Raw genomic sequence first — 27,665 nt, forward strand, 5'->3', positions numbered from 1 at the left:
TGTAGAAAGATCGCAATGACTCGAGTGGTGGGACATTGTGTGAGCCATGATTGCCAAATGGTCTTCTGTTTATTTCAGAAACTTTACTCAATATGTATACAAGAAAAGGATGTAAACGTTTTACATGTGTCATATGATCAGTGCATTCAGTAGTGTTAAAACTTTTTAAACCATAGCACCATTACCACTTGTGTGGTCCCCTGGGGGTGATGTACTGTTTCAATGTTTGAGGGGTTTTCCCACTGGAGTCAGTCCCCCCTTGTCCTGTAGTGAGGTGACCTTAGTGTGATGGATATTTACTTTCCAGGGCTTTCTAGCACAGCAGCATGACCTTTCCAAAGGTCCGAGATGTTAGTGACAGTTAAACTTCTAACCGATATTCCTTGCTCAGCTTTTTATTGTGAACAGTGTAGTCCTGTAGGCCTGTGTTTAATTAGCAGAAAACAATGGGATTATGTTAATTGGCCTGTATCAAACCAGACGACAATGGCTAAGTTATTTTGCTCATGGAAGTTTGCAGAGCAGACTGATGTTGTCACATAGCACATCAAACAAGGTTCACAGTTGTAGCTCCGGTCAATAGTCGAGACGTTTGTGTACTCAGCGTCCACCCTCACGGCATTAATTTTGAGTGTCTGGCAAAATATCACATGCAGGTAATGTACAGTTTTGCTAGTGTACTAGTTGACAAATATTAGAAAGCTTTGGGGATTGTTAGGAATGACGCAGGGTGACAGAAAGAAGAACTAGAATTCATTTCTCAAACTTCAGTTTCTGTGATGGATGACTCAATCGTCTGTAACTCGTTGGTATGTTCTTCTAGTTTCTAAGAATTGTACCTGTGTTTGAAAATCTTTTGTGTTTGTCAATCTTTTGTAATAAAACTGCTGAACGGATCCTGACTCGGATCTTGTCCGTACCCTCCAAATATCCGGACCTGCCTCTCGGTTTTTTTGCACTACCTTACTTCCCATTTTTCTATTTATGAATTATAATTTAAATTTTTAATATTTACTAATTTTAACTATTTTAAATACTTTTAATATTTAATATTTGTAATCCAGGGAGTGCGAAGTGCAGAATCAAATATTGCTGTGATGATTGTACGTTCTAGTATCAATTGTTTGGCGACAATAAAGTATAAAATAAAATAATTCAGAAATTTTATATAAATTAGAAATCTGTGAGTTTTAAATGTGTGTTAAGAACTATTTGTCTAAATTTAAACATGTGTCATGAATATTAAGGTCAGTTTAAACTACTTTGTTAGCTGGAAGTATCCCATCCTTGGTGGCGGGGATGGGGGTGGAATAAGCGAATGTAAAACAATTGTTTTATTTTGGGATTACTGGGAAGAATGTATTTTCTGGTCTTTGCCTCTGCTGGACACTGAAGTCCTGTACTGACATCAGCTCAGAATGGTGCAGAGATGCACACACTGCAGGTCACATTGCCACTGACCCTTGTATCAATTATTGCTGCACAGTGGAATGCAGACTGACATCAGCCCAGGAAGGTCAATGACTCTGCTGACAGGAGCACCTTTCATCTGCACTCCCCTTTATTCTGCCACCAACAACTGCTTGTTACTGCATTTGCATTGGTCATCTTCCTTCTGGTTTTTTTTTAAAGTTTCTTTTTGAGGTTTTTTGTCACAGAAGCACCGTCTCACCATCCTGCCCACAGCTGAACCATATTCCCATCACTCTATTGCCAGTGTTAAATAACCTTGTAACATCATTTCCCCTGTGCAGGTCTGTTTTATTGGAGAGAAATTGAACACATTTCAATGTTCATAGACTGAGAGAAAACTGGTGTTGAATTTCCATCTTTTATTGTGAGCTTAACCACATAGAATGTAAAATGGAACTGGCCCTTTGGCCCATGACTATGTGCTAGCCCTTTAACCTACTCTAAGATCAATTTAGCATTTCCTGCCTACATAGCTCTTTGCTTTTCTTCCATCCATGTGCTTATGAAAGAGTCTCTTAAATGTCATAGCCATAGGGTCTTGGCACAGAAACACTTCAGCCATCTAGTCCATGGTGAACCATTAATCTGCCTAGTCCTATTGACCTGGACCATACCCCTCTCATTCATAACCTATCCAAATTTCTCTTAGCTGTTCAAATTGAACCCACATCCACCTCTTGCACTGGTAGCTCATTCCACACTCTCACCACCCTCTGAGTCAAGAAGTTCTCTCTCATGTTCCCCTTAAAAGTTTCACCTTTCACCCTTAACCCATGACCTCTAGTTCTAGTCTCCCCCAACCACAGGGGAAAAGCCTGCTTGCGTTTATCCTATCTCCACCCCTCATAATTCTGTATACCTCTACCTAATCTCCCCATAACCTTAAACGTTCCAGGGAATGAAGTCCTTACCTGTTCAACCTTTTCCTACAACTCAGGTCCTCAAGTTCCAGCAACATCCTTATAAATCCTTTGAACTCTTTCAATCTTATTTACATCTTTCCTGTAGGTAGGTGACTAAAACTGCAAACAGTACTCCACATTAGGCTTCCCCAACATCTTGTACCATTTCAACATAACATCCCAACTCCTGCACTCGATACTTATCTATGAAGGTCAACATGCCAAAAGCTTTCTTTGTGACCCTGTCTACCTGTGACACCACTTTGAAGGAATTATGGATCCGTGTTCCCAGATCCCTCTGTTCTACCACACTCCTCAGAATGCCCTACTGCTCACCGTGTAAGACCTACCCTGATTGGTCCTCCCAAAGTGCAACACCTCACACTTGTCTGCATTAAATACCATCTGCCATTTTTACAATAGACAATAGGTGCAGGAGTAGGCCATTTGGCCCTTCGAACCAGCACCACCATTCACTGTGATCATGGTTGATCCATTTTCAGTCCATTTCACCATCTGGTCCAGATCCTTCTGCAAGCTTTGATAGTTTTCCTCACTGTCCACTATACACCCAATCTTGGTGTTATCCGCAAATTTGCTGATCCATTTAATCACATTATCCTCCAGGTCATTGATATCGATGAGAAGGAACGACAGACTCAGCACTGGTACCTGTGATACTCCACTAGTTACAGGCCTCCAGTCAGAGGGGTAGCTATCTACTACCACTCTCTGGCTCCGTGGGAGACACCGATGTCTAATCCAATTTACTACCTCATCTTGAAAGCCAGCCGACTGAACATTCTTTGCCAAGCACCCGTGCGGGATCTTGTCAGAGGCCATGTGGACAATATCCACTTCCTTGCCTTCATCAACTTTACTGATAACTTCTTTAAAAAAACTGTAAGATTGGTTAGACACAACTTGCTATGTACAAAACCATATTGACTAACCCTAATTGGTCTGTCTATCTGAATACTCATATATCCAGTTCCTTAAGATATCTTCTAATAACTTTCCCAATACTGATGTCAGGCTCACCAACCTATAATTGTACTTGGAGCCTTTCTTAAACAACTCAATAACACTAGCTATCCTCCGATCCTCTGGTACCTCACTTGTGGCTGAGGATGTTTAAAATCTCTGCTAGGGCCCCTGCAATTTCTGCACCAGCCTCTCACAGGGTCCGAGGGAACACCTTATTAGGCCCTGGGGATACATCCACCCTAATTTACCTCAAGACAGCAAACACCTCCTCCTCTAATCGGTATAAGGTCTGTGACCTTGCTGCATTACCTCACATCTATAAATTGTGTCCACCTCATGAGTAAATACAAGCAAAAAAATCCACTTAAGATCTCCACCATCTCCTTCGGCTCCACACGTAGATTACCATTCTGATAAATTTTGTCCTTTACTATCCTTTTGCTCTTAATATATCTGTAGAAGCCCTTGAGATTCTCTTTCACCTTGTCTGCTAGAGCAACTTCATGTCCCTCCTGGTTTTCTTAAGTGTTTCTTGGATTTCTTGTACTCAAGTACCTCATTTGTTGTGGATCTGTGGAATGCTCTGCCTCAGAAGGCAGTGGAGGCCAATTCTCTGGATGCTTTCAAGAAAGAGATAGAGCTTTTAATGATAGCGGAGTCAAGGGATATGGGGAGAAGGCAGGAATGGGGTACTGATTGTGGATGATCACAGTGAATGGCAGTGCTGGCTCGAAGGGCCAAATGGCCTACTCCTGCACCTATTGTCTATTGCTTATTTGTTCCTGTCTGCCTATACCTGCTATGCACCTCCTTTTTCTTAACCAGGGCTTCAATATCTCTCGGACACCAAAATTCCCTAAACCTATTATTCTTGCCTTTTATTCTGACATGACCGCACAGACTTTGTACTCTCAAAATTTCTCTTTTGAAGGCCTCTGACTTACCAACTACACCTTTGCCAGATTCTTTCTAATACCAAAACAATCGGCATTTCTCTAATTTAAAATCTCAACCCGAGGACCGGACCTATCTTTTTCCATTGTTACCTTGAAAATAATGGCATTACGATCACAAGATACCAAGAGTTTCCCTGCACAAACTTGCATCATCTTCCCTGTCTCATTCTCTAATAGGAGATCTAGTATCGTACCCTCTCTTGTTGGGACTTCTGTGTACAGTACTAATTATGGAAACTCTTCATGAGCTCAACTGACATTCTCTTTCCCATCCAGCCCTTTTACAGTAAGGGAGTCCCAGTCAATATTTGGAAAGTTAAAATTACCTACTGTCACAACCTTATGTTTCTTGTAACCAAGGATTCTGATCAATATAGATAGATACTTTATTGATTGATCCCAAAGGAAATTACAGTGTCACAGTAGCATTACAAGTGCATAGATATACAAATATACCAATATTAGAAGAAAAGTAAGAAAAAAAATAAAAGAATACGTTACTTCAAACAGTCTACTATGAGGAGGTCATCACTTCCCTGGCTATAGGTTGAGTCATTATAGAGCCTAATGGCCGAGGGTAAGGGTAATCTCGTATAGCACTCTTTGAAGCAGCACTGTTGTCTTGGTCTGTTACTAAAAGTGCTCCTCTGTGTAGCCAAGGTGGCATGCAGAGAGTGAGAACCATTGTCCAGAATTGCCAGGATTTTCTGTAGGGTCCTTTGTTCTATCACAGCCTCCAATGCGTCCAGTCTGACTCCTATATCAGAGCCAGCCTTTCCAATCAGTTTATTGAGCCTGTTGGCATCACCCGTGTTAATGCCAATGCCCCAGCACACCGCCACATTGAAGATTGTACTGGTGACAACAGACTGGTAGAACATGTGAAGGAGAAGCTTGCATACTCCAATGGACTTCAGTCTCCTCTGGAAGTAGAAACGACTCAGTCCCTTCTTGTATACAGCCTCTATGTTGGTGCTCCACTCAAGCCTGTCATCCAGGTGCACCCCCAGGCACTTGTAGATCTTCACCACATCCATGTCCTCACCATCAATATTAACAGGGAGCAATGCAGGCTTAGTCTTTCTAAAGTCCATCAGTATTTTCCTTTGTCTTACTGATGCTGAGCTGCAGATGATTCAGCTTGCACCATTTGGCAAAGTCCTCCACCAGGGTCCTGTATTCATCCTCCCATCCTCTCTTTATACACACAACTATTGCTGAGTCATCAGAGAATTTCTGCAGATGACATGACGCAGTGTTGTACCTAAAGTTGGAAGTATGCAGGGTAAACAGGAAGGGATCCGATACAGTCTCCTGTGAGGCCCCAGTGCTGCTTATAGGTATGTCTGACACATGGCTCTGAAGTCACACAAACTGTGGTCTGCCAGTCAAGTAGTCCATTATCCAGGATACAATGGAAGTACCAATCAATATTGAACAGAACTTTTTCCCCAGCAATGAGGGCTGTATGGTATTGAAGGCGCTTGAGAGATCAAACAACATGATTCTCACAGTGCTGCCCTGCTTATCCAAATGGGAATGGGCTCTGTTCAGCAGGTAGATGACAGCATCGTCAACTCCAATGTGCTCCCGGTAGGCAAACTGCAGGAGATCGAGGGCTGATCTGATCAGGGGTCAGAAGAGAGCCAGGACCAGCCTCTCTAGGGTCTTCATGATGTGTGAGGTCAAGGCCACTGAATGGTCGTCATTCAAGACTTTCGGTTGGCCCTTCTTGGGTACTGGGACCACAGGTGATGTTTCCCACACAGTTAGGACCTTTTCCAGACTGAGACTCTGATTGAAATGTGCTGGGGAACTCCACACAACTGCTCAGCACACTCCTTCAGGACCTTGGGGTTCACACCATCCGGTCCCAATGCTTTGTGATATCTGGGTTTCCCCAGAGCCCTTCTCAGTAGTGAAGGTGAGTCCATGGTGACTGAGGAGTTGGTGGAAGGTGAGGGCTGGGGGAGGTGAAGATTGGGATGATAGCAGTTAGTAACATTCTACACTATCCAGAATGCCACCAACCTTTGTGTTTCTGTAATGAAACTACTAGAAATGTGATATTTATCTGCCAAACTGTATAATGTTTCACTTCCTCATTGTGGCAGAAGTACTTCAATTTGTCGGATTTACTGAGTTAGGTTTTAAATGTATTTCCTTGTTTCTTTGCTAATATTCAGTCCAATATTCACCCGTGCTCTTCAATATGAAGTATTGTAAGTACTTCAGGTGTTCTGTAAGCATGACTCAGTCTTTCTTCAGTTGGTGTAAATTAATGCCATGTCTTAGGTTTTTCTTGGTGTCTCTCGTCCTCATTTTAATTTGGCATCAGATGCTGTGTTTAGTTTTTTTTCTATCTGCGGCAAATGAGAGTACAGATTGAAAGTTTGGTTTTTGGGTGTGCAGTGTCTAGATTTTTAGCTTTGGATAACTCTGGAATTTTCTTTGTGATCTCTCCCTTGCTGCTGGGTTGAATGAAACTGGAGACTTGGATCACAACTGCACTTTTAATGATGATATGCCAGAAGCAGCTACTTCAAACCCTTGGCAGTGCACACTTCGCACAATCTCTCATGGTGCCTGAACACATCCACCACAGTCAAGAAAGTTCACTTTCTGAGGAGGCAGAAGGGAGCCGGACTTTGCACATCTATACTCACATCATTCTACAGATGCACAGTGGAGAGCATTCTAACAAGCTGCATCACTGCATGGTGTGGAAACGACCCAGCACATCACCACTTCATGCTGCACTGGATCCGGGATAACCACCATTTCATCCTCTGTTGACAAACAAGAGAAAATCTGCAGATGCTGGAAATCCAACACACAGAAAATACTGGAGGAACTCGGCAGGCCAGGTAGCATCTATGGAAAAGAGTACAGTAGACGTTTCGGGCCAAAACCCTTTGGCAGGGCTGGGGAAAAATGCTAGGGAGTAGATTTACAAGGTGGGGGAGGTGAGAGAGAAACGCCAGACGATAGGTGAAACCTGGAGAGGGAAGGATGAAATAAAGAGCTGGGAAGTTGATTGGTGAAAGGGACAGAAGGCCTTGGAAGGAAGAAAAGGGGGTGAGGAGCACCAGAGGGAGGCGATGGGTGGGTAAGGAAATGAGGTGAGAGAGGGAAAAGGGATTGGGAAATGGAGAAGGGGGGGGTGAGGGACATTACTGGAAGTTAGAGAAGTCAACGTTCATGCCATCAGGTTGGAGGCTACCCAAACAGAATATAAGGTGTTGTTCCCCCAACATAACTGGGGCCTCATCACGACATATCGGAATAGAAATGGGAAGTGGAATGAAAATGGGTGGCCAATGGGAGATTCTACTTGTTCTGGCGGACAGAGCGTAGGTGCTTGGTGAAGCGGTCTCCCAATCTATGTTGGGTCTCACCGATATTCAGGAGGCCACACTGGGAGCATCGAATACAGTAAATGACCCCAAAAGACTCACAGGTGAAGTGTTGCCTCACCTGGAAGGACTGTTTGGGACCCTGAGTGGTAGCGAGGGAGGAGGTGTAGGGGCAGGTGGTGCTCTGGTTCTGCCTGCAAGGATAAGTACCGGGGGGAGATCAGTGGGGAGGGACAAATGGACAACGAGTCGCGTAGGGAGCGATCCCTGTGGAAAGCAGAAAGTGGGGGGGGGGGGGCGGAGGGAAAGATGTGTTAGGTGGTGGGATCCAGTTGGTAGTGGTGGAAGTTTTGGAGGATTATGTGCTGGAAACGGAGGCTGGTGGGGTGGTAGGTGCACTTGTTTATTGTCATTCTTCAGTACACAATATTGAATCTTCCCATCGGCATTAGGATTAGAATGATGAATTGTATAAGCTTCTATTTTGCATTAACTTCTGGTAAAGAAGTAGGCAAGTTTGATTTTAAAAGACTGATTTTATTTTAAAAATCTACGTTTGCATTCTTTTTGCACCTTTTTATATGAAGAACTTTCTCCACCCCCAACTTTATTGGAGCGGTGGCAAACAAAATCTGACATGGGATGACGTGGACTGATTTGGACAGATGACCAAAGCTTAGTCCTAAAAGGATTTGAGGATTATCATGAAAACTGAAAGGAGGGACTTGGGGAGGCTGGGGGCGGGGGTTATGCCTTGGCAGCTGAGGTCACAGCTACCTATAGTGAACACTGCATTGCAGGCTGATCAAACAGAACAGGAGGAGCAGGGGTAACTCAAAAGATAATGCGGTTGAAGCAGATGGCTGAGATTAACGACTTCAGTGAAACGAGAAGTTGGGTCTCGAGCAGGATTCTAAGCATTGGTATGAGAGTTTTAAAATCCATGTTTAGCTTAATGGGAAGCTCTGCTTTGGAAAGTTAGGAACATAAACTGAAGTTCTGCTTCCTTCCTCTTTGGTCAAAGTAATATATCTGGCACAAAGAGTAGTTGCTATTTTGGGATCAAGAAAAAAAAATCAAAGAATAAAGAAAATTGCCTCAATACTCTCATTGCTTTCTCCTCCCTTATACATAAACAGCATTGAATAGCTTCACTAACTTTGTAGAAGTTTTTAATTGTTGCATTGAATTGTTATGTTTGTCCTCCTTGTTATATCCTAAATACCTGAGCAGAATATTGAAACTTCTCATCCTTTTCCAGTTAATCAGAAACAGGATCAGATTTATTATCACTGGTATGTGTCGTGAAATTTGTTTTCCTACACTGCTGAGATGCAGTTGATCGCTCTCAGCTGTATCCATGTACTCTTTCACCTGAGGCATAGTACTGTACTAAAAAATCATCTACACTTGCCCCATTATTGAAGTGCTCCCACAACCAATCATTTCATCTTCTCGTTAATTTTTCCTATATATTTATATTTGCATTTGCACAGTTTGTTGTCTTCTGCACTCTGGTTGATCTTTCATTGATCCTGTTAGTTATTTCTCTGTAGATTTGCTGAGTATGCCCACAAGAAAATGAATCTCAGGGTTGTATCTCGTGACGTGTACGAACACTCATAATAAAACCTACTTTGAAATGAGTCACTGTTTTGGGACCTGCAGCTTAAATACTGTGCAGTGTGGGAATATTAAATTAAATTCTGTTTCATTACTGGAATCATAAACTCATGTGTTTTGTTTTTTTTGTTGGGGAGAATTTTTCCAGTCACCAAAGTAGAAATGTATATTGGCTGCTTTTAGGTCTGTAGTAAGGTGAAGCTTTTGCTCATATACCACCTCCCTAAGGGTGGCTTGTTCACAATGGCTGCCTTATTGTTCAGGCCGATGTTAGAAATGGTAATTTGACAGACGAAGGGAGTAAAGGAGCTGGCCCATCAAATATGCCCCCCATGTTGACAGTTAAAACATCGGACCTAAATATTCCTTGTCTTGAAGCTCCAGCCCCAAGGTTGCCTGGGAGGGGCAAAATAAACCAAAAGATGTTGTTGGAGGACACAGTAGTCTTTTGAAATTCTTTGGGGGGGAAAAAAAATCACATGGACTTTTAAAATTTTTGAAGACACTTCATTATCCAAATAATGCAGTATTTGTTATTGGTGATAAAGATTCTACTTCCATTTTGTTGGCACTAACTACACCAACTTATTCCAGAACTACTTATTCTTGGGGAAAGTACAGCATTGTCCAATGTTTCTGAGTGACCCTCCCATCCTGCTACAGCTCCATTACCAACAGAATAGAAATGCTGAGTTATCATTGTGTTGTTTCGGGGTGTGTAAGAACTCCTAGGTGAAGCTATATAATTTTTCCCTCCTGGTTTCATCTATTTTTAACTGGCATTTGGCTGACTTTCTTTGTCAGTGGATATGTTCAAAGTCAAGGTAGAGGTTGATAGGTTATTGATTAGTAAGGGTGTCAAAGGCTACAAGGAGAAGGTAGGAGAATGGGGTTGAGAGGGATTATAAATCAGGCATGATGGAATTACGGAGCAGACTAAATGGTCCAAATGGCCAAATTCTGCTCCTATGTCTTAGTCATAGAAGACATAGAACACTATTGCACAGAAACAGTCTAATGCAGGCTGAATTATCAATCTGCCTAGTCCCATTGACCTGCACCTGGACCATATCCCTCCATATCCCTCCCATCCATGTACCTGTCCAATTTTTCCTTAAAGGTTGAAATCAAACCTGAATTCACCAGTTCCGCTGGCAAATTGTTCCACACTGTCACCACCCTGAGTAAAGACGTTCCTCTTAAATGGTTTGCCTTTCACCCTTAACCCATGACCTCTAGTTCTAGTCTCACCCAACCTCAGTGGAAGAGGCCTGGCTGCATTTATCCTGTCCATGCCCTTTATAATTTTGTATACCTTTATCAAATCTGCCCTCATTCTCCTATGCTCTAGGCAGTAAAGTGCTAACCTGTTCAACCTTTCCCTATAACTCGGGTCCTCAAGTCCTGGCAACAACTTTGGAAGTTTTCTCTGCACTTTCAATTTTATTTACAACTTTCCTGTAGGCAGGTGACCAGAACTGCACACAGTACTCCAAACCAGGCTTCACGATTGTCTGATGCAACTTCAACCAAACATCCTAACTCCTGTACTCAATACTTTGATTTATGAAGGCTAACGTGCCAAAAGCTCTCTTTACAACCCTATCTATCCAAATACTTATATGTCCGGTTCCTTAGAATTAACCCACTACTGATTTCAGGCTCACCAACCCATCATTTCCCTGTTTGAAATATCTCCTATTAAAGAAAATATTAAATATCTCTGCTAGAGCCCCTCTGATTTCTACACTAGCCTGTCACAAGGCCTGAGAGGCTACCTTGTCAGGCCTTGAGAATTTATCCACCCTATATTACATCAAGGCAGGAAACCCCTCCTCCTTTGTAATCTGTATAGGGTCCATGACCTCACCATTGCTTTACCTCACATCTATAGACTCTGTATCTGTCTCTGGCGTAAATGCAGATGCAAAAAATCCAATTAAGATCTCCCCCCATCTCTTTTGGCTCCATGCATAGATGACCACTCTGACCTTCCAAAGGACCAATTTTGTCCCTTGCAATCCTTTTGCTCTTAACATATCTGTTGAAGCAATTAGGATTCTCTTTCACCTGGTCTACTAATGCAACCTTGTACCTTCTTTTTGCCCACCTGATTTTCTTCTGAAGTGTTCTCTTGCATTTCGTATACACGTCAAGTAACTAATTTATTCCTTCCTGCTTTGTACCTCCTTTTTCTTACCAGGGCCTCAATATCTCTCTTACCTTGTGGTCTATGTATATAACAACTTAGTGAAATTTCTACTGGATCTGTTCTCTCGGGACACAGGCCCTTTTACAAATCAAAGTAGCTCTTCTTTTGTACGCCCAGGTAAATCCCTCACACTCTATCAAATCTACTCTTTGCCTTTGGTGTGAAAAGAATAACTTGAATCTCTGCATTATGTTAAATCTCTTGTCCTCTAAGGCTTCATTATGTCTGATTTTTAAAAAAAGTGATTTCCAGAAATCTCAGAATCTAAATTATGTATTTAAAACTGGTGGTGAGGTTCACAGTACTGTTTTAATATTTTGGAGTGGTAGCAGCTCTTGTCCTTGTAGAGATCAGGAAGGATTGTCTGACTTGCCTGCTGACAGACTTTTGATTGAAGTAAATGGAATGGCAGGAAATTGCTCAAATGAAGTAAAATCAATTCATATACAGCAGAAAAATAGGCTTTGTTGATTCTGCTGCAGAGTAATTTTTTAATGCTGTAAGCCGTTAATCACTGCCAAATGGCTACTTGAATTAACAACTAAGTTTTATCTTTTATAAACTGGTTTCATTCAGACATAGTTTATAAGATTTTCAAAATTGTATATTTTACAAATTTCAATTATCTCTTGTAAAACGGATTTTTAAATCACACTACAGTCAGCAGCTATGACTTTATCAACTCTATCCCATAGAACCGCCTTGTGGTTTTCCCAGTGTTTTGGTGTAAATCAGTGGTTCCTAAACTTTTTTGGGTTACTGCCACCTTGGCTCCCAGACCACATTTCCAGCACCACCACCCCCATTCCTTTCCAGCCTTTACATAAAAGCTATATAGAATTTTGATTTACAAAGCACAGTGAAAGAAATTAGGAACTGAAAATTCAAAGCAGTGAAAATAATTCAAAAATTATTCAAATCTATTTAAACCGGCAAATAAAATTATTTAATTACAGTTAAAACAATTTTCATCCTTTTTAGAGTATACATTAGTAGTCCAATGATTTATTGCTTCATTGATTTTTCACTTTTCAATGAGATGGATGGGCTTGGTGCAGTGATATCAGTTTGTTAACATCAGGCTGAATGTCACTTAGGAGTCTCAGATCCCCACGTTCAGTAATTTGCAGTCTGTTTCATTGCTTTGACAGAAGTTGGGTGACTGTATTGAAACTACTCCACTAAATATGTTAGAAAGCCAATAAAGAACATCTTGACTTTTTTTTTCCAACAGTGCAGGATAGTGTTCAAAGATTTATTTCCGCAACCAAAGTCTTGATAAGATTTTCTGAATTTTAGCTTCAGGTCAAAAGTCATTCAGTAGTGAGATCAGTTCTTCCTCCATCCTTCCTTTTAATTGCTCATTACTCAATGTCAGCAAGACCAAGGAACTGACTATTGACTTCAGGAGGAGGAAATTGGAAGCCCATTGGCCAGTCCTCATCAGGGGATCAGAGGTGGAGAGGGTCAGCAACTTTATGTTCCTCAATGTTGTCATTTCAGAGGACCTGTCTTGGGCCCAGCACGTAAGTGCCATTACAGAGAAAGCACAGCCGCAGTTCTACTTCCTTAGAAGTTTGCAAGGATTCAGTATGATATCTAAAACTTTGACAAACTTCTATAGATATGTGGTGGAGAGTATATTGACTGGCTACTTCACAGCCTAGGTTGGAAACACTATTGTCCTTGAATGGAAAATTCTACAAAATGTACAATGCCCAGTACATCACAGGAAAACCCTCCCCACCACTGGGCACATCTACAGGAAACATTGCCGTAGACGAGCAGCATCCGTCATCAGGGACCCCCACCACCCAGGACATGCTCTCTTCTCACTGCTGCCATCAGGAAGAAAGTACAGGTCTCGGATGACCAGGTTCAGGAACGGTTATTACCTTTCAACCATCAGACTATTGAACCAGAGGGGATAACTTCACTCACCCCATCACTGAACTGAGGACACATAACCTATGGACTCGTTTTCAAGGACTCTCCATCTCTTGTTCTCGACTATTATTGTTTCTTCTATTGAACTTGCACAGTTTGATGTTTGGTGTCTTTTGCACACTGGTTGTCTGTCCTATTGGGTGTGATCTTTCATTGATTCTGTTATGGTTATCAGATTTATTGAAAATGACTGCAAAAAGAACACAAATCTCAGGGCTGTATATAAATGCACTTTGATAATGAACTTACTTTGAGCATTGAAGTGTTCAGGAATGGATTTATTACCCAATCTGGAATTTGGATTGAGAGAAGATCCTGAAATCTGACTTGTCTTTATGCAGCTCACGCAGGTGGGCACAGTACACTTGAAGATCATCATCTGGTATTCTTTCTTTCTCTTACAACTCCGAGAGGATCAGAAATTGGAAAAGGTCTCAGTGGCCAGTGTTGCACTTAAATATGGTTAACTTGGACAGAAATGTGGAGATGACTGATTTGATTATGATAAGATTCACATCATTTCCTTTTAATTGAAGAATGATTTCATTAAACTTTGCAAATAATTCTGACAAATAAACGACTTCATGCCTGACATTCGAGCTGATTACTGAATGAAGCATTCGAGCCCACAAAGAATTGTATGGGAGTTTCAAAAAGCGCATAAAACCCTCTTGGGCAGCTTCCTTTTGAGAGACATCTGACTCTTGTATGAACAGCAAGCATTCATCATTCTCAACACAAAGCTCACAAAATTATCGAGAACTGAGAGCATGGGGCCTGATTTTATTTACGGCTGTGATTGCAGCAATTAACGATTTGTGCAGCCAATCACTTAAGTATTTTGTGACATTACATGGTGAATGGTAAACTTAGGTACAGCTTTTTCAAGTAAGTAATAATCCCATGATGGCATCCTGTCATTCCTGGTGCTCCATTTGTTGGATAAGCATGAATGTTAGTGAGCAGAATGTCCTTCTCTCTAGAAAAATCGCTCAACAACCCAAAATACTAACTTCCCCCTTCGTATCAGTTTCTAGTCTCCTTGCAAATAACAACTCTTGAACTACGCTTTCATGTTTTCTGAAGCGAACATGAGCTAGAAGCAAAGCCTGGCAATATTGAATCATCCAACTGCAGAGAAAATTCTGTTGTCCTAAGTATGTTGCACAATGTGTCTTCCACATTCTCAGACATCTCATCTATTTGTCTTTCAATAGAGTTGTCACTGAGTGGAATTTCTTTATTATTTGTTGTGGTGACTTGTGCAAAACCGTACTCAGAACCTTCCTCAAAATCAGTTCTTCTCCAATTTTGTGGGGCTTTCCAGATTTGGCAGTGAGCAATGAAAAGTTGTATTATGGAGCATGCAAACCATCAGTGTTTTCATTGTGAAGGGCTGGCAAAGACGTTTAAGTGGTTTTCCTTTTCCAAGAGTTTTCATGGAGTGACTGAAAATAAGCTAGGTTCTTGTCTGCTTTATCAGGGTATATTCTCCTCAAATGTTCAATGAGCCTGGATGGTTTTATTGCCTCATTTTCACACAACAGACACATTAGCTGCTGTTGGTACAAGTCCATATTTTGAATACTCCACACTATGTTATCTACACTTTTTGGTTTAGTCTGTTTGTCATTTTATGGATTAATGACCACAGTTAATCGCCTTTTGTTTAAGGCCAACCTCAAGTGCTGCGATCAGTAAAGGGGTAAGTTATGACAGTATCATAGCTTGGGCAAAACCTGACTGTCTGCCAAAAGGTACATTAAGAGGGGCTTCAGAATCTCAATTGGGCTGTTGGCTCGTGAAATGTGGTCAAGAACGTTCAAACGGACAGATTCCAGACTTCACCCATTGAATGCCATACCCTAATTCACAGGAACTGCGTCACTGTGAGATTAGATTACGTGAATTGTACTAGAGTAATGAACGGAAGTAATGCGTGGGCTGGGCTGGGAAAGAACATGAATTCTTCAGCTCAGATTTCTAATGTTATGCCAAATACAGAAGTGCCACTTTGCTTATAAATAATTTATTTCCTAAATTAAGTTTGTAATCCATAGGATGCCCGCTTGCTCTCAAGTGCAACCTAATGCCCACTTTATCTGTTTTGCCCCCTTAGAAACTCCTATTGCCCCTGGGTGGGGGTGCAATACCACCCATTTTGTAAACCACTGGGCAGAAGATGGTCACATAATTATCCAAATATCTGATTGAAATGCTTTGCTTTGAAATATCCACTGGTTAATGGCCATCCGCCCCTGGCTTTACACGGTTGTATATTGCTCTCAAGCCTGTCTTGTCTCCTTCAACACTGTAACAAGCCACTGAACTAAACAGGCCTTTCCATTGCTAAGGAGTCTCTTTTATCAAGACTCTGCTGCTTCACACTACATTGGCTGATCTCGAAGATTAAGAGGTATGGGATGCACGGCGACTTGGCAGTTTGGATTCAGAAATGGAGTTTAATGGTGGAAAGGTGTACTGCTGGCTGGAGGTTGGGGACTATTGTTTGCCAGTGGAAAGAGTTCCTGATTGTCATTATCCTGGGCTCAGCATATTAATGCAGCTACAAAGAAGGCACAATAGCAACTATATTTCATTAGGAGTTTGAAGATATTTAGTACGTCAGCAAATACACTCGCAAATTTCTATGCACGTATCCTGGAGAGCATTCTAACTGGTTGCATCGCCATCTGGTATGAACAGGGGTGGGGCGGGGGGGGCTACTGCTCAGGATCAAAATAAATTGCAGAGAGTTGTAAACTCAGTCCGTTCCACCATGGGCACTGGCCTCCATAGCATCCAGGACACCTTCAAGGAGCAATGCCTCAAAAAGGCAGTGTCCATCATTAAGGACCCAATCAACAAGGACACGCCCTGTTCTCATTGCTGCCATCAGGAAAGAGGTACAGAAACCTGAAGGCACACACTCAATGATTCAGGAACAGCTTCCGCCCCTCTGCCATCCGATTTCTGAATCGACATTGAACCCGTGAACACTAACTCACTACTTTTTTAAAATTTTTCCCCTACTTATTTAATTTACCTATTTAATATATACAGTGCCTATAAAATATATAGAGTGCCCCCTCCCTTTGAAGGTTTCGTGTTTTATTGTTTTACAACATTGAATCGCAGTGGATTTAATTTGGCTTTTTTGACACTGATCAATAGAAAAGACTCCTTCATGTCAAAGTGAAAATAAATCTCTACAAATTGGTATAAATTTATTACAATTATTAAACACAAAATAATAATTGATTGCATAATTACTCACCCCCTTCAAGTCAGTATTTAGTAGATGCACCTTTGGTAGCAATTACAGTCTGTGTGGATAGGTCTCTATCAGCTTTGCACGTTTGGATACTGCAATTTTTCCCTATTCTTCTTTACAAAACTGGTCAAGCTCTGTCAGATAGAATGGTGATCCTGAATGAACAGCCCTTTTAAAGTCCAGCCACAAATTCACAGTTGGACTGTGGTCTGAACTCTGACCTGGCCACTCCAGGACATTAACTTTGTTGTTTTTAAGCTATTCCTGTGTGGTTTTGGCTTTACGCTTGGGGTCATTGTCCTGCTGGAAAACAAATCTTCTTCCAAGTCACAGTTCTCATGCAGACTGCGTCAGGTTTCCCTCCAGGATTTCCCTGAATTTTGCTGCATTCATTTTGCCCTCTACCTTCGCAATCCTTCCAGGACCTGCTGCAGTGAAGCATCCTCACAGTCTGAAGCAGCCACCACTATGCTTCACAGGGGTGATGTGTTTTTGATAATGTGCGGTGATTGGCTTATGCCAAACATAGCGTTTAGTCTGATGGCCAAGAAGTTCAATTTTGCTTTATCAGCCCATAGAACCTTCTTCAGGGTCTCCCACATGCCTTCTGGCAAACTAGCTGAGATTTCAAGCAACATACATAAAAGTTGCTGGTGAATGCAGCAGGCCAGGCAGCATCTCTAGGAAGAGGTACAGTCGACGTTTCAGGCCGAGACCCTTTGTCAGGACTAACTGAAGGAAGAGTGAGTAAGGGATTTGAAAGTTGGAGGGGGAGATCCAAAATGATAGGAGAAGACAGGAGGGGGAGGGATGGAGCCAAGAGCTGGACAGGTGATAGGCAAAAGGGGATACGAGAGGATCATGGGGCAGGAGGTCCGGGAAGAAAGACAAGGGGGGGGGACCCAGAGGATGGGCAAGAGGTATATTCAGAGGGACAGAGGGAGAAAAAGGAGAGTGAGAGAAAGAATGTGTCTATTATTAGGCATTAGGCACTACTGCTGCAAAGACAACACATTTCATATTTTCCGAAGATATTATATATGATTCTGATTCTCTTTCGTTCTGTTAGTAGCAACTCCTTCTAATCCCCCTGCCCCTCTTTGGGCACAACACTGATGTCCAACTCAAACGAGGTCGAGCTCCTCCCAATTCTGAGGACTGGAAAAGTTCATGTTGTTTCCCGGTGTGGCATAATTTCAGGTGGCAATCGAGGTTTGACATCTGAAACTGAGCGAGGTGTGAAAGCAGTTCCTCAATCTGACAAAAGGGAAATGCATGGGGTAGCTAATCTGATCACGGACTGGTTTCTGTATTTCTATTTTTGAGTTTGAGAATAGCCAGACATGGTTCACATCAGCCCTCCGTTTTAGAAGCAGGTGGTGTCTTGACACTGGCAGATAGTTTTTCAGTTTCTGACCACATTTCCACAGAACCCAGTGGCCCTGGCCACCAGCTGGAAGTTCGTCAAGTCAATGAACCTTATGAATGTTACAGTCAAGCTAAACTCCTAAGTTTGGAAGAGAAAATCAACCCTGTGTGTGTGTGTGTGTGTGTGTGTGTGTGTGTGTGTGTGTGTGTGTGTGTGTGTGTGTGTGTGTGTGTGTGTGCGCGTGCGCTGTTGATGTATTTATTCAGGGATACAGTACGGTAACAGGCTATTCTGGCCCAATGAGCCAGAATCGTTTAATTACAGCCATGTGACCAATGACCTTACTGACCCATAGCCTGTATGTCTTTGGAATTTGGAAGGACACTGGAGCACCCGGAGGAAACCTGTGCAGTTATGTGGAGAACTCCTTTCAGACAGCAGCAGAATTGAGCCAGAGTTGCTAGCACCGTGGCAGTGTTACACTAACTGCTACATTACTGTTATATTGCTGATGAATCAATAGTGCCTTCCTTTCACAGAGAAAATGTTTTTTTATTTATCTAAAAATGTGTACTCCTTACCAAGGGTTTGGTATCCCTTTTTTAGTTTTGATTACAAGAGTTCTCCCAGCAACACCTCCAGACATCCCACCCTGCAAAAACTCATTTCAGGGAGGTAGCACCATCAACTTGCGGGAGACTTCCGGGAGAGGTGGGATGTCTGCAATAGAGTAGCTCCTTAGCAGCTGGCCAGCTAGTTTAAGTAATGTTAGCTATGCTAATGAACGAATGACACCTGTTAAACTCACCTCAACATGTCTTTTACAGTCTTAACCCTTTTCCATGGGCAATAGAAAAGTCACTGTTGCAAACAGTGCAGTGAGCAATACTGTCATTATTTTGACCCCTATTAGGCAGGGGTACACATTAGTGTAGTCTGGGGTGACGTACGTTTTATATTTTTTGGAACACTCTACAATGGTTTTCTCTCTCCCCTCTCCCCCTCTCCCCCTCTCCCCCTCTCCCCCTCTCCCCCTCTCCCCCTCTCCCCCTCTCCCCCTCTCCCCCTCTCCCCCTCTCCCCCTCTCCCCCTCTCCCCCCTCTCCCCCTCTCCCCCCCCCATGGTCGCTCGTGCACTCTCAAGCGCGCTCGTTTGCTTTCGCTCTTGCTTTCTTGCTCGCTCTCACTTGCTTTCTCGTGGTCTCTCACGTGCACGCTCTCTCTCGTGGTCGCTCTCACGCTCTCTCTTGCTTTTCTCTCTCTCGCTCTCAAAAAAAATTGATTTCCGTGATATTGTATATAATTTGCAGGCATCAGGGAGCCACTATCATATGCGGGAGACTCTCGGAAGTTCCGGGAGAGGTGGGATGTCTGCACTTCCTCTTGATGTCCCAGCTGTTGCTGTGGCATGTTCTCAATGAGACTGAATACCAACTGGTGGAATTCATTTGTCCCCACTGTGCTGTTCAGAACCTTGCAGTGGTTCCTTGCTTACCACTAATCAGTACATCCTGTTAAAGGATGTGCTAATTGGAGGCATTTTATTTATTTTCCACAGTAACTTAAATAACAATAAGGTTTAGAGGGACTATATTGTTGTCAATTGAGTCTCATGACTTTTATCCAGTTCTGGGTCAGCATTTTGGAAGGATAAATGAGTGCAATATTCTTTTCTGTTTGTGCCTTCTGTTAAATTGGATCCATGCTCTGCACTTCCTGAGCATCTGATAGCAATGAGAATCTTCAACACTTTCTTCAGGCTCATAAACCTAAAAAGTCTGCAGGACTGGATCTGCTGGGTTTCGATCTGCAATGTTGACGATCCCTTCCAGCCACAGATGCTGTTTGAATGAGAGTTCCTCCAGACCATTGTGTGGATTGTACTTGGACCTGCAGTGAAGTCATACTTAACTAAGTGGAGTCACAGAGTGCAGATATAGGCCATTTGGCCCATCGAGTCTGTGTCCATCTATTATTCTGCCTCATCCCATTGACCTGCACCTGGACGATAGCCCACCAAACTCCTCCCATCTATCCAAGCATCTTGTAAATGTTGCAATTGACTGTTGCAAACCATTAATTAAGCTCTCACGTTAATGGATTTGGGCAACTGTACGGCAAAGGCAGTTTCATGAGCTTTACACAAACGTTGATGCTTCATACCCACATGCCATGAGGGAACAGGCATGTTCCAGACAGGACTTTTCAAATGGACTGGCACTTGGGATGTGTGAGATGCTGGGGGATGTATTCAGGAGCAAATAAACCTAGAGGAATAAGACTGTACGCTGACAGTTGTTGAAATCACATCTGTCTTTTCATACCTGCACCCTGTGTTATGCCTCTCCACAGGGCATCTTCTAAAGGCGGTGCCCCTAGAACACTGCATCCATCATTAAGCATCCTCACCATCCAGGACAGGCCCTCTTCTCATTACTACCACCAGGGAGCAGGTACAGGAGCCTGAAGACACACACTCAACATTTTAGGAGCAGTTTCTTCCCCTCTGTCATCGGATTTCTGAATGGTCCATGAACTCTACTTCACCATTTTGCTCTCTTTTTGCACTTTTTTAAATATTTACTGCAACTAATAATGATTTTTTTTTACTGTACTTGAGCACAACAATGAATTTCACAACTTGTGTATGTCAGTGATAATAAATCAGATTTCTGAATCTGGGGATTTAAATCCTTGAAGTAACACCCTTTGTCTCACCAAGTCTGGATGCATCATTGAAGCCGGTGGAAACATTCTTGTCCATGGTGAGAATGGAGTGAAACCCATTTGTCAGCCTCTCAAAGCACTAACTTGGAGCGGTTAACACCAGCCTGGAGGGAACAATGGATTCATTCACTGAGGCAGGAGTGAGAAGAAACAACTTCAGACTTGCAAATGGCAGTTACAGAAATCAAATCACCACAAGTATAGCTTTTTTTGCTATTATTTGGGCAGATAGCATTTGTCAGCCATGGTTGGCAGCTTAGGAGAAGGGAAACTATGATGTCAAACCTCTGCTGCCTTGCGGCTATAGCCAGTCATGGGGAAAGTTTTGGGAGTAAACCTCGGGGAAAATCCTGAGGTGGAGTCCCTAAGGCAACCCTACTTATCTGAGGAGGACTGGACAATAATATGGAGGTATCAGTGGAAGTGTACTAGTTCACAGAAATGGAGGGAGTTCGGGTGGAAAGACTTGATAAGATATTTTATTACGCCCTCTCAGAAATCCCATTATGATAGTAACCTCCCTGTTTGCTGGAGAAACTGTGGAAATCAAAATGCAAGCCATTATCATATTTTCTGGGATTGCCCTGTTATCAAAGACTATTGGAGTGGGATACATAATGCCCTACAAGACATCTTTAAATGTGAAATATTTACCCTTAGAGAGTAATACTGTATATTTTGGGTATATACCTCAAGAATGGTTGAAAAGAGATAAATATTTAATGAATATACTGCCGGTGGCTGATAAAAAGACCCTTACCAGGAAATGGTTATCACAGGAGAGCCCAACTTTAAATGTATGGATGGAAATTACAATGGACATTTACAAAAATGGAGAAGATAACAGCATCTGTTAATCATAAGTTGGAACAATTTTATTCATACTGGAAAAAATGGTTTAACTACATAACACCTCATAGGCCTGATTTTATTCTCACAAGTCAATGAATATGTTGTAAAAAAAATCACTCCCTATTCTGTACATAGTTTTCTTCTTTCGATTGTTCTTTCTTTCCTCTCCTTTCCATGTGTATACCTCAGATAAATGTGGCGATTTGTGACAAATATGTACAGTATCTGAAATACATCTCATGGAAATGTTTGTTTGATGATGAAATTCAATAAAAAATAAATTACAAATAAAGGGAATAGTTTATTATGCTTACAAATATTCATTTGTTATTTTAAAAAAAAGATCGTTGTACTGCTTTTGTGAGCCCTGATCAGTTTTACCCCACCTGGGAAAAGTCTGAGGTATCAGAGGGGAGCTTGGGTCCCAGGGTCCATATCACATACAAAGTTGCTAACTGGGAGTTGGGTTTCCATGAATATCTCATCTACTATTTGAAATCATCACAAGGATTCCATCATTGCAGGCCCTTTTCTATTGTTTATGTATTGAGTAATACAGCACAGAGAAGACCCTTCCGACCCTCCGAATCACACTGCCTGGCAACCCCTGACAATCCTGATTAACCCTATCCTAGTTACGGGACAATTTATAATGCCCGATTAACCTACCCGCTATGTTTTTGGACTGTGGGAGGAAACTGGAGGACCCAGATAAAGCCATGCATTCCGCAGGGAGGACGTACAGAGACTCATTACAGAGCGGCATTGGAACTGGACTCTGAACTCCGGAACGCTGGGCTGTAATAGCGTCGTGCTAACCACTACGCTAACCCATGGCACCGACTTCTTTTGCAATCCAGTACATTGGTCAAAACTGACCCAACGCACCACTGGCAGTGGCCCAACCATCATCAAGGACATATATGCAGGAAGGTGTTGGAAAAGGGCTAGTAACACCATGAAGAATCTCCTCTACCCCCCACCCTGCTTACTGACTGTATGTCCCACTCCCATTAGGGAGGAGGCTATGTAGCATCCACACCAGGACCACCATGCTCAAAAACAGTTACCTTCCCCAAGCAGTAAGGCTGATCAACAACTCCACCCACTAACTCCTCTATTATTTCCTGTCAATCACCTTATGTACAGCCAAGCATCACTTTATGGGGATACAGTCAATCTATTTATATAAGCTGTCTTGTGTATTTATATTTATTGTGTTTTTAATTATTTCGTTTTTTTTTGTACTGCATTTGATCTGGAGTATCAATCATCTCATCCTCCTTTACACTTGTGTACGGAAAAAATATATTTAACAATCTTGAACCTTTTAAAGCCCGTGTGATGCAAAATTCCTTGCCATGGGTTATGAACACACAACGCTTTGTTTACCTAGTGGTGTAACGTTTGTTTCCCTTTTAGGTCTGATCCTTGGTCAGATCAGCACACTGACAGTCGCTCCTTCACCTCCATTGGGTCCTACCCTGTTCACTTCAACTGGAGCAGATGTCCGTAACACCAGCGCTTCGGAGGGAAGTAGCATCACAACTCATTCTCCTGTGACCACTGCTTCCTCACCTTCAAACTGCACGGGCTTGAACACCACCAACTGTGCCATGTGTTCTCCCGGTCACTTTCCCAATAATGGTAAGTGGCAGCTTTTCCGGAAATTGAAGATCTTAACGACAGGAGTGTTTTAAATTTTTTTTTGGCTTTTTTTTCCCCTCTCTGTCCTGCTCCATCCAATCCCATTCTCTTGTAAACGTCAACTGTTTATTCCTCTCCATAGATTCTGACTGACCTTAAAAACACAAACAACAGGAATTCTGCAGATGCTGGAAATTCAAGCAACACACATAAAAGTTGCTGGGGAACGCAGGAGACCAGGCAGCATCTCTAGGAAGAGGTGCAGTCGACGTTTCAGGCCGAGACCCTTTGTCAGGACTAACTCCCATCCTAGAGATGCTGCCTGGCCTGCTGCGTTCACCAGCAACTTTTATGTGTGTTGCTGACTGACCTGCTGAGTTCCTCCAGACGTGTGTGTGTGTGTGTGTGTGTTGTTCTGGTTTTCGAGCATCTGCAGAGAAATCCAGAACACACACACACATACACACGTCTGGAGGAACTCAGCAGGTCAGGCAGCATCTATGCAGAGGAATAAACAGTTGATGTTTCACGCCGAGGCCCTTGTGCTCCTTCACTCAATGTGTTGTAGCTGTTAATGCATCTACTGGTGCTAGGTGGAGGTCCAGGATCCCACAGCTGTTATTTGTCAGATTCTCAATTGGAGAAACAATGGGAAGCTTGTACTCAAGCACTTAATATCCTTTAGGGGCATTCCAAAGTAATCCATGGCCATGACAAAGTGCTGAGGGTTATTGGTGCTTAAAGTTGCATTTTACACGAGTTCCAAACAAACAGCAATGTAATAACACTAAGTAACAATTAGAAATACTGATCTAAAGGATGAGGATTCACCAGATTAACTCTGCACCAAAGCATGTCCTTTGCAGGAGGTAGATCTAGTCTTTTAAGATCCCAAGGTGATTACTAGGTTGATTCCTGGTATGAAGAGATTGTCTCTTAAAAAGTTGGGAGACATGCACACTGGAGTTTCCAAGAATGTGAGATGATTGCATTGTGAAATGCAAGATTCTTGGTAGGTTTGACGTGGTAGGTGCTCAGAGGCCGTTTTTAACACGAGGGAATCCTGAGTTAGGGGGATATACAAATAAGGGTTGACTAATTAAGATGGACAGCCCCAAAATGTTTTTGCTGGATCCATGAGTTCTTCAAGGCCGAATAGGTAGACATTTTCACTGCAGATTCTGAGGGTAATTGAGTTGAGTAGGAAAGTGGAGTTGAGGCTATCTGATCCATCATAATCTTGCAGAATAGCCGAGCAAGCTTGAGGGGCTAAGCGATCTCCTCTGGCTTCTCCTTACCAGTGCAGCACAACCCTCCCGTAATACAGCACAGAGTGATCTTGCAGTTTTGTGCTTAAACTTTCTGAATGGGACTTGACCCAAGATCTTTTTATCAAGAGGCAACAATCCTGTTAACTGAACTGTTGCAAATACCGGTTGCAAATACCAGTAACACGAAGGAAGTTCAATCCCACAAAACCAGTGGGTGAACCAAGAGCACTCAGATCCAGGGCAGGTGGGAATAGCAATTAATCACCAGTTCCTCAAGCCTGTGTAGTCAATTAGATCATGCATTTCAATATTACTTGGAAGTTGCTTGCGGGAAGGTGGGAACCCCAAGTTGTCAAATCTTGAACATGATGAGATAGCTAGTGTGTGAGTCTTGCTGAGTTTAAACCAGTTAAACTGCTGTGGATATCGAAGAGATTGTAATCCGTGGTATTTTTACTATTCCAGTAAAATTGTAAGTATATTGTTTAAGCATTCTTATTCATTTAAAAAATGATGGGTTGTATGTAAAAGTACTTAAATGGCATATGTCATCACGTCACCGTGTCATACGTGCTCATCTCATAAGAACAAACAAACCTGAGCTATCTCCCGGATCCCTTATTTTCCTTTCAATTAGTTTTTATGTTGTGGAGTTAACAAATATAATAGTCACAATGAAGAAGTTTTAAATGAACCTGAGACTGCTAAACTACCTGTTGAAGTGCAGTGAGACATTCAAGCCTTTTTTTAAAAAAAAGCACTATGAGAAATGATCAAGTTTTTTTTTTTAAAAAGCAGAGCACGTGTTTTTTCAGAAATGGACTGTCATAAGGGGGTGGCTGGGAACGGACCCAAGTGCAAGACACAGACACTGAAGTACTCGGGACAGGACTAGGATACAGGGCAATGGCAAGGACATGGACAGGAAAACCAGGAACCCAGAACAGGACTGGACAAGAGAGCTAGGAGCCCGGGCTTGGACTCCGAGCCAGAGACTGGACAAGGACACAGTACCTGGGTCTTGCCTCTGGCTCAGACCCCAGAACTAGGCAAGGATGAGGCTTGGCAGGCAGGCAGGACGAGGCTGAAATCTACAGGCTTGAAGCTTGAGGCTAGGAGCTAGAGACTTGGCTTGGCAAGAGGCTAGAGGTTGGAGTCTACAGGCTCGGGTCTAGGCAGGAGGCTGGAGTCAGTCCTGAGGCTAGGCTTGAGACGAGGCAGGAGACTTGAGGCTTGAGGCGAGGCTTGGCTCCTCCTGGGCAGGGTGCGGATCACCACCCGACAGAGGCGAGGGACAGGAAGGGACAGAACCAACCCCAGGTAACGGTGAGACGGCCTGGCTTACCTGGGCGGAGGCAAGGGACAGGAAAGGAGCTAGGTACAGGTTAGCTCCAGGACCAGACAGCAAGACAAGGCAAGGCTACTGGCAAAGCAAGGCAAGACAAGAACTTCAGGTGAGGCGAGAGTTACCGGCAAGTCAAGGCAAGGCTTCAGGTGAGGAAACAGAAGGCAGAGGAAGGGATCCAAGGAATAAGGACAAGAACAATCCAGCGGCCATGCCCTGGTCTCTGGAGGTATTTATGCAGCCAGCCCCAACCAGTATCAGCTGACTCAATTAGAGCTCAACAAGACAGAAACAGGGTAGATAGGAAAACCTGGAGCAAGGGTCGATGGACTGGACTGTGAACCAGAATACGGACTTCATGGACCGACCATGGCATGGACAGAGATTGTCGTGTTAAGAAAAAAGACAGAAAATGGAAGAATTCATGAGTTTGTGATGAGTACTGGATGATAATAATCATTAAAAAAAGCAGAAATGGCTGACTACATTGGAAAGATTGAAACATTTGATTACACATCAGATAACTGGAATGTATTCTGAGCTAACTGAGCAATATTTTGAAGCAAATGGAATAACCAATGAGAAATGAGTGCCAGTTTTGCTGAGTGCATTGGGTGGAAAAACACACAGTTTGCTTCGGAGTTTGACTGCTCCAATCAAACCAGCCATAATTAGCTTTGCTGATCTCGTGAAAGTAATGCAGGGACATTAAGAACTGAAGCTACTGTTCATTGCAGAATGCTTTAGGTTCCATAAGCAGAATCAAATGGAAGGGGAAATCTTTATGTGTATATGGCTGAATTGAAGAGGTTGTCTGAGCATTGTCTGTTCAATGATGGGCTTAAGATGCACAGAGAGATCGTTTAGTTTGTGGAATCTTACAAGAATGGATTCAAAAATAGCTCCTAGCTGAAGCATGACTCACATTTAAAAGAGCAGTAGAAATCACTGTTTCAATAGAAACCGCAGAAAGAGAAGCAGTTGAGTTGCAGTCAAGAATGAATGTCAGCGTGAATAAAACTGCAGCATCTAAGCAGAAACTGGTCTGGCTGAACAAATTGTGTTACCATTGTGGCAGGGGCTCAAATACACTATACCAATGCAGATTTAAAGGTGAAACTTGCAGAAAATGCAACAAAGTAGGACAGATACAAAGAGCATGTCAGGTAGACAAAAATAAATGGACTGCATAGGGAAGAGAAAAAGATGAGAAGTCAAGTTACAGTTTTAAAAAGGGCACTAATCTGTTTGCTGTTGATGAAAATTCTGATGATGAGAGTGATGCAGGACTGAGTAGCCTTGAGATTTACAATGTGAAAACTAACAATAGACAAGTACTTTTGACTTACACCAGACGTAAACAGTAAATTAATTAAAATGGAATTAGACACTGGCTCAGCTGTTTCACTCATTCCACAATGAGTTTGAACGGATTTTCGAGGAAACTGAACTGAAGCCTGCAGACATCCAATTAAGAACTTATACTGGAGAAAAGGTAACTCTTGTGGAAATGACGTTCTTAACAGTGAGAAATGGGCCAGAAAATAGCAAGATGGAATTTAATGCAGACAAGTGTGAGGTGTTGCATTTTGGAAGGACAAATCAGGGTAGGACATACCCAGTAAATGGTAGGGCACTGAGGAGTGCAGAGGAACAAAGAGATCTGGGAGTTCAGATACATAATTCCCTGAAAGTGGTGTCACAGGTAGACAGGGTTATAAAGAA

General features: G+C 42.6%; 1 protein-coding gene across 1 annotated transcript in view; it reads left to right on the forward strand.

Annotated features, from left to right (window-relative positions):
• Nucleotides 1-27,665, forward strand: part of LOC140196795 (uncharacterized) — a 68,383-nt gene that overhangs the window by 9,135 nt on the left and 31,583 nt on the right. Inside the window, exon 2 of the mRNA XM_072256589.1 lies at nucleotides 23,100-23,324. Coding sequence (XP_072112690.1) covers nucleotides 23,100-23,324 — 225 coding nt within the window. The remainder of the gene's footprint in view (nucleotides 1-23,099; nucleotides 23,325-27,665) is intronic.

Source organism: Mobula birostris, chromosome 4 (genome assembly GCF_030028105.1).
Source record: "Mobula birostris isolate sMobBir1 chromosome 4, sMobBir1.hap1, whole genome shotgun sequence".
In the NCBI taxonomy this organism is placed as follows: domain Eukaryota; kingdom Metazoa; phylum Chordata; class Chondrichthyes; order Myliobatiformes; family Myliobatidae; genus Mobula; species Mobula birostris.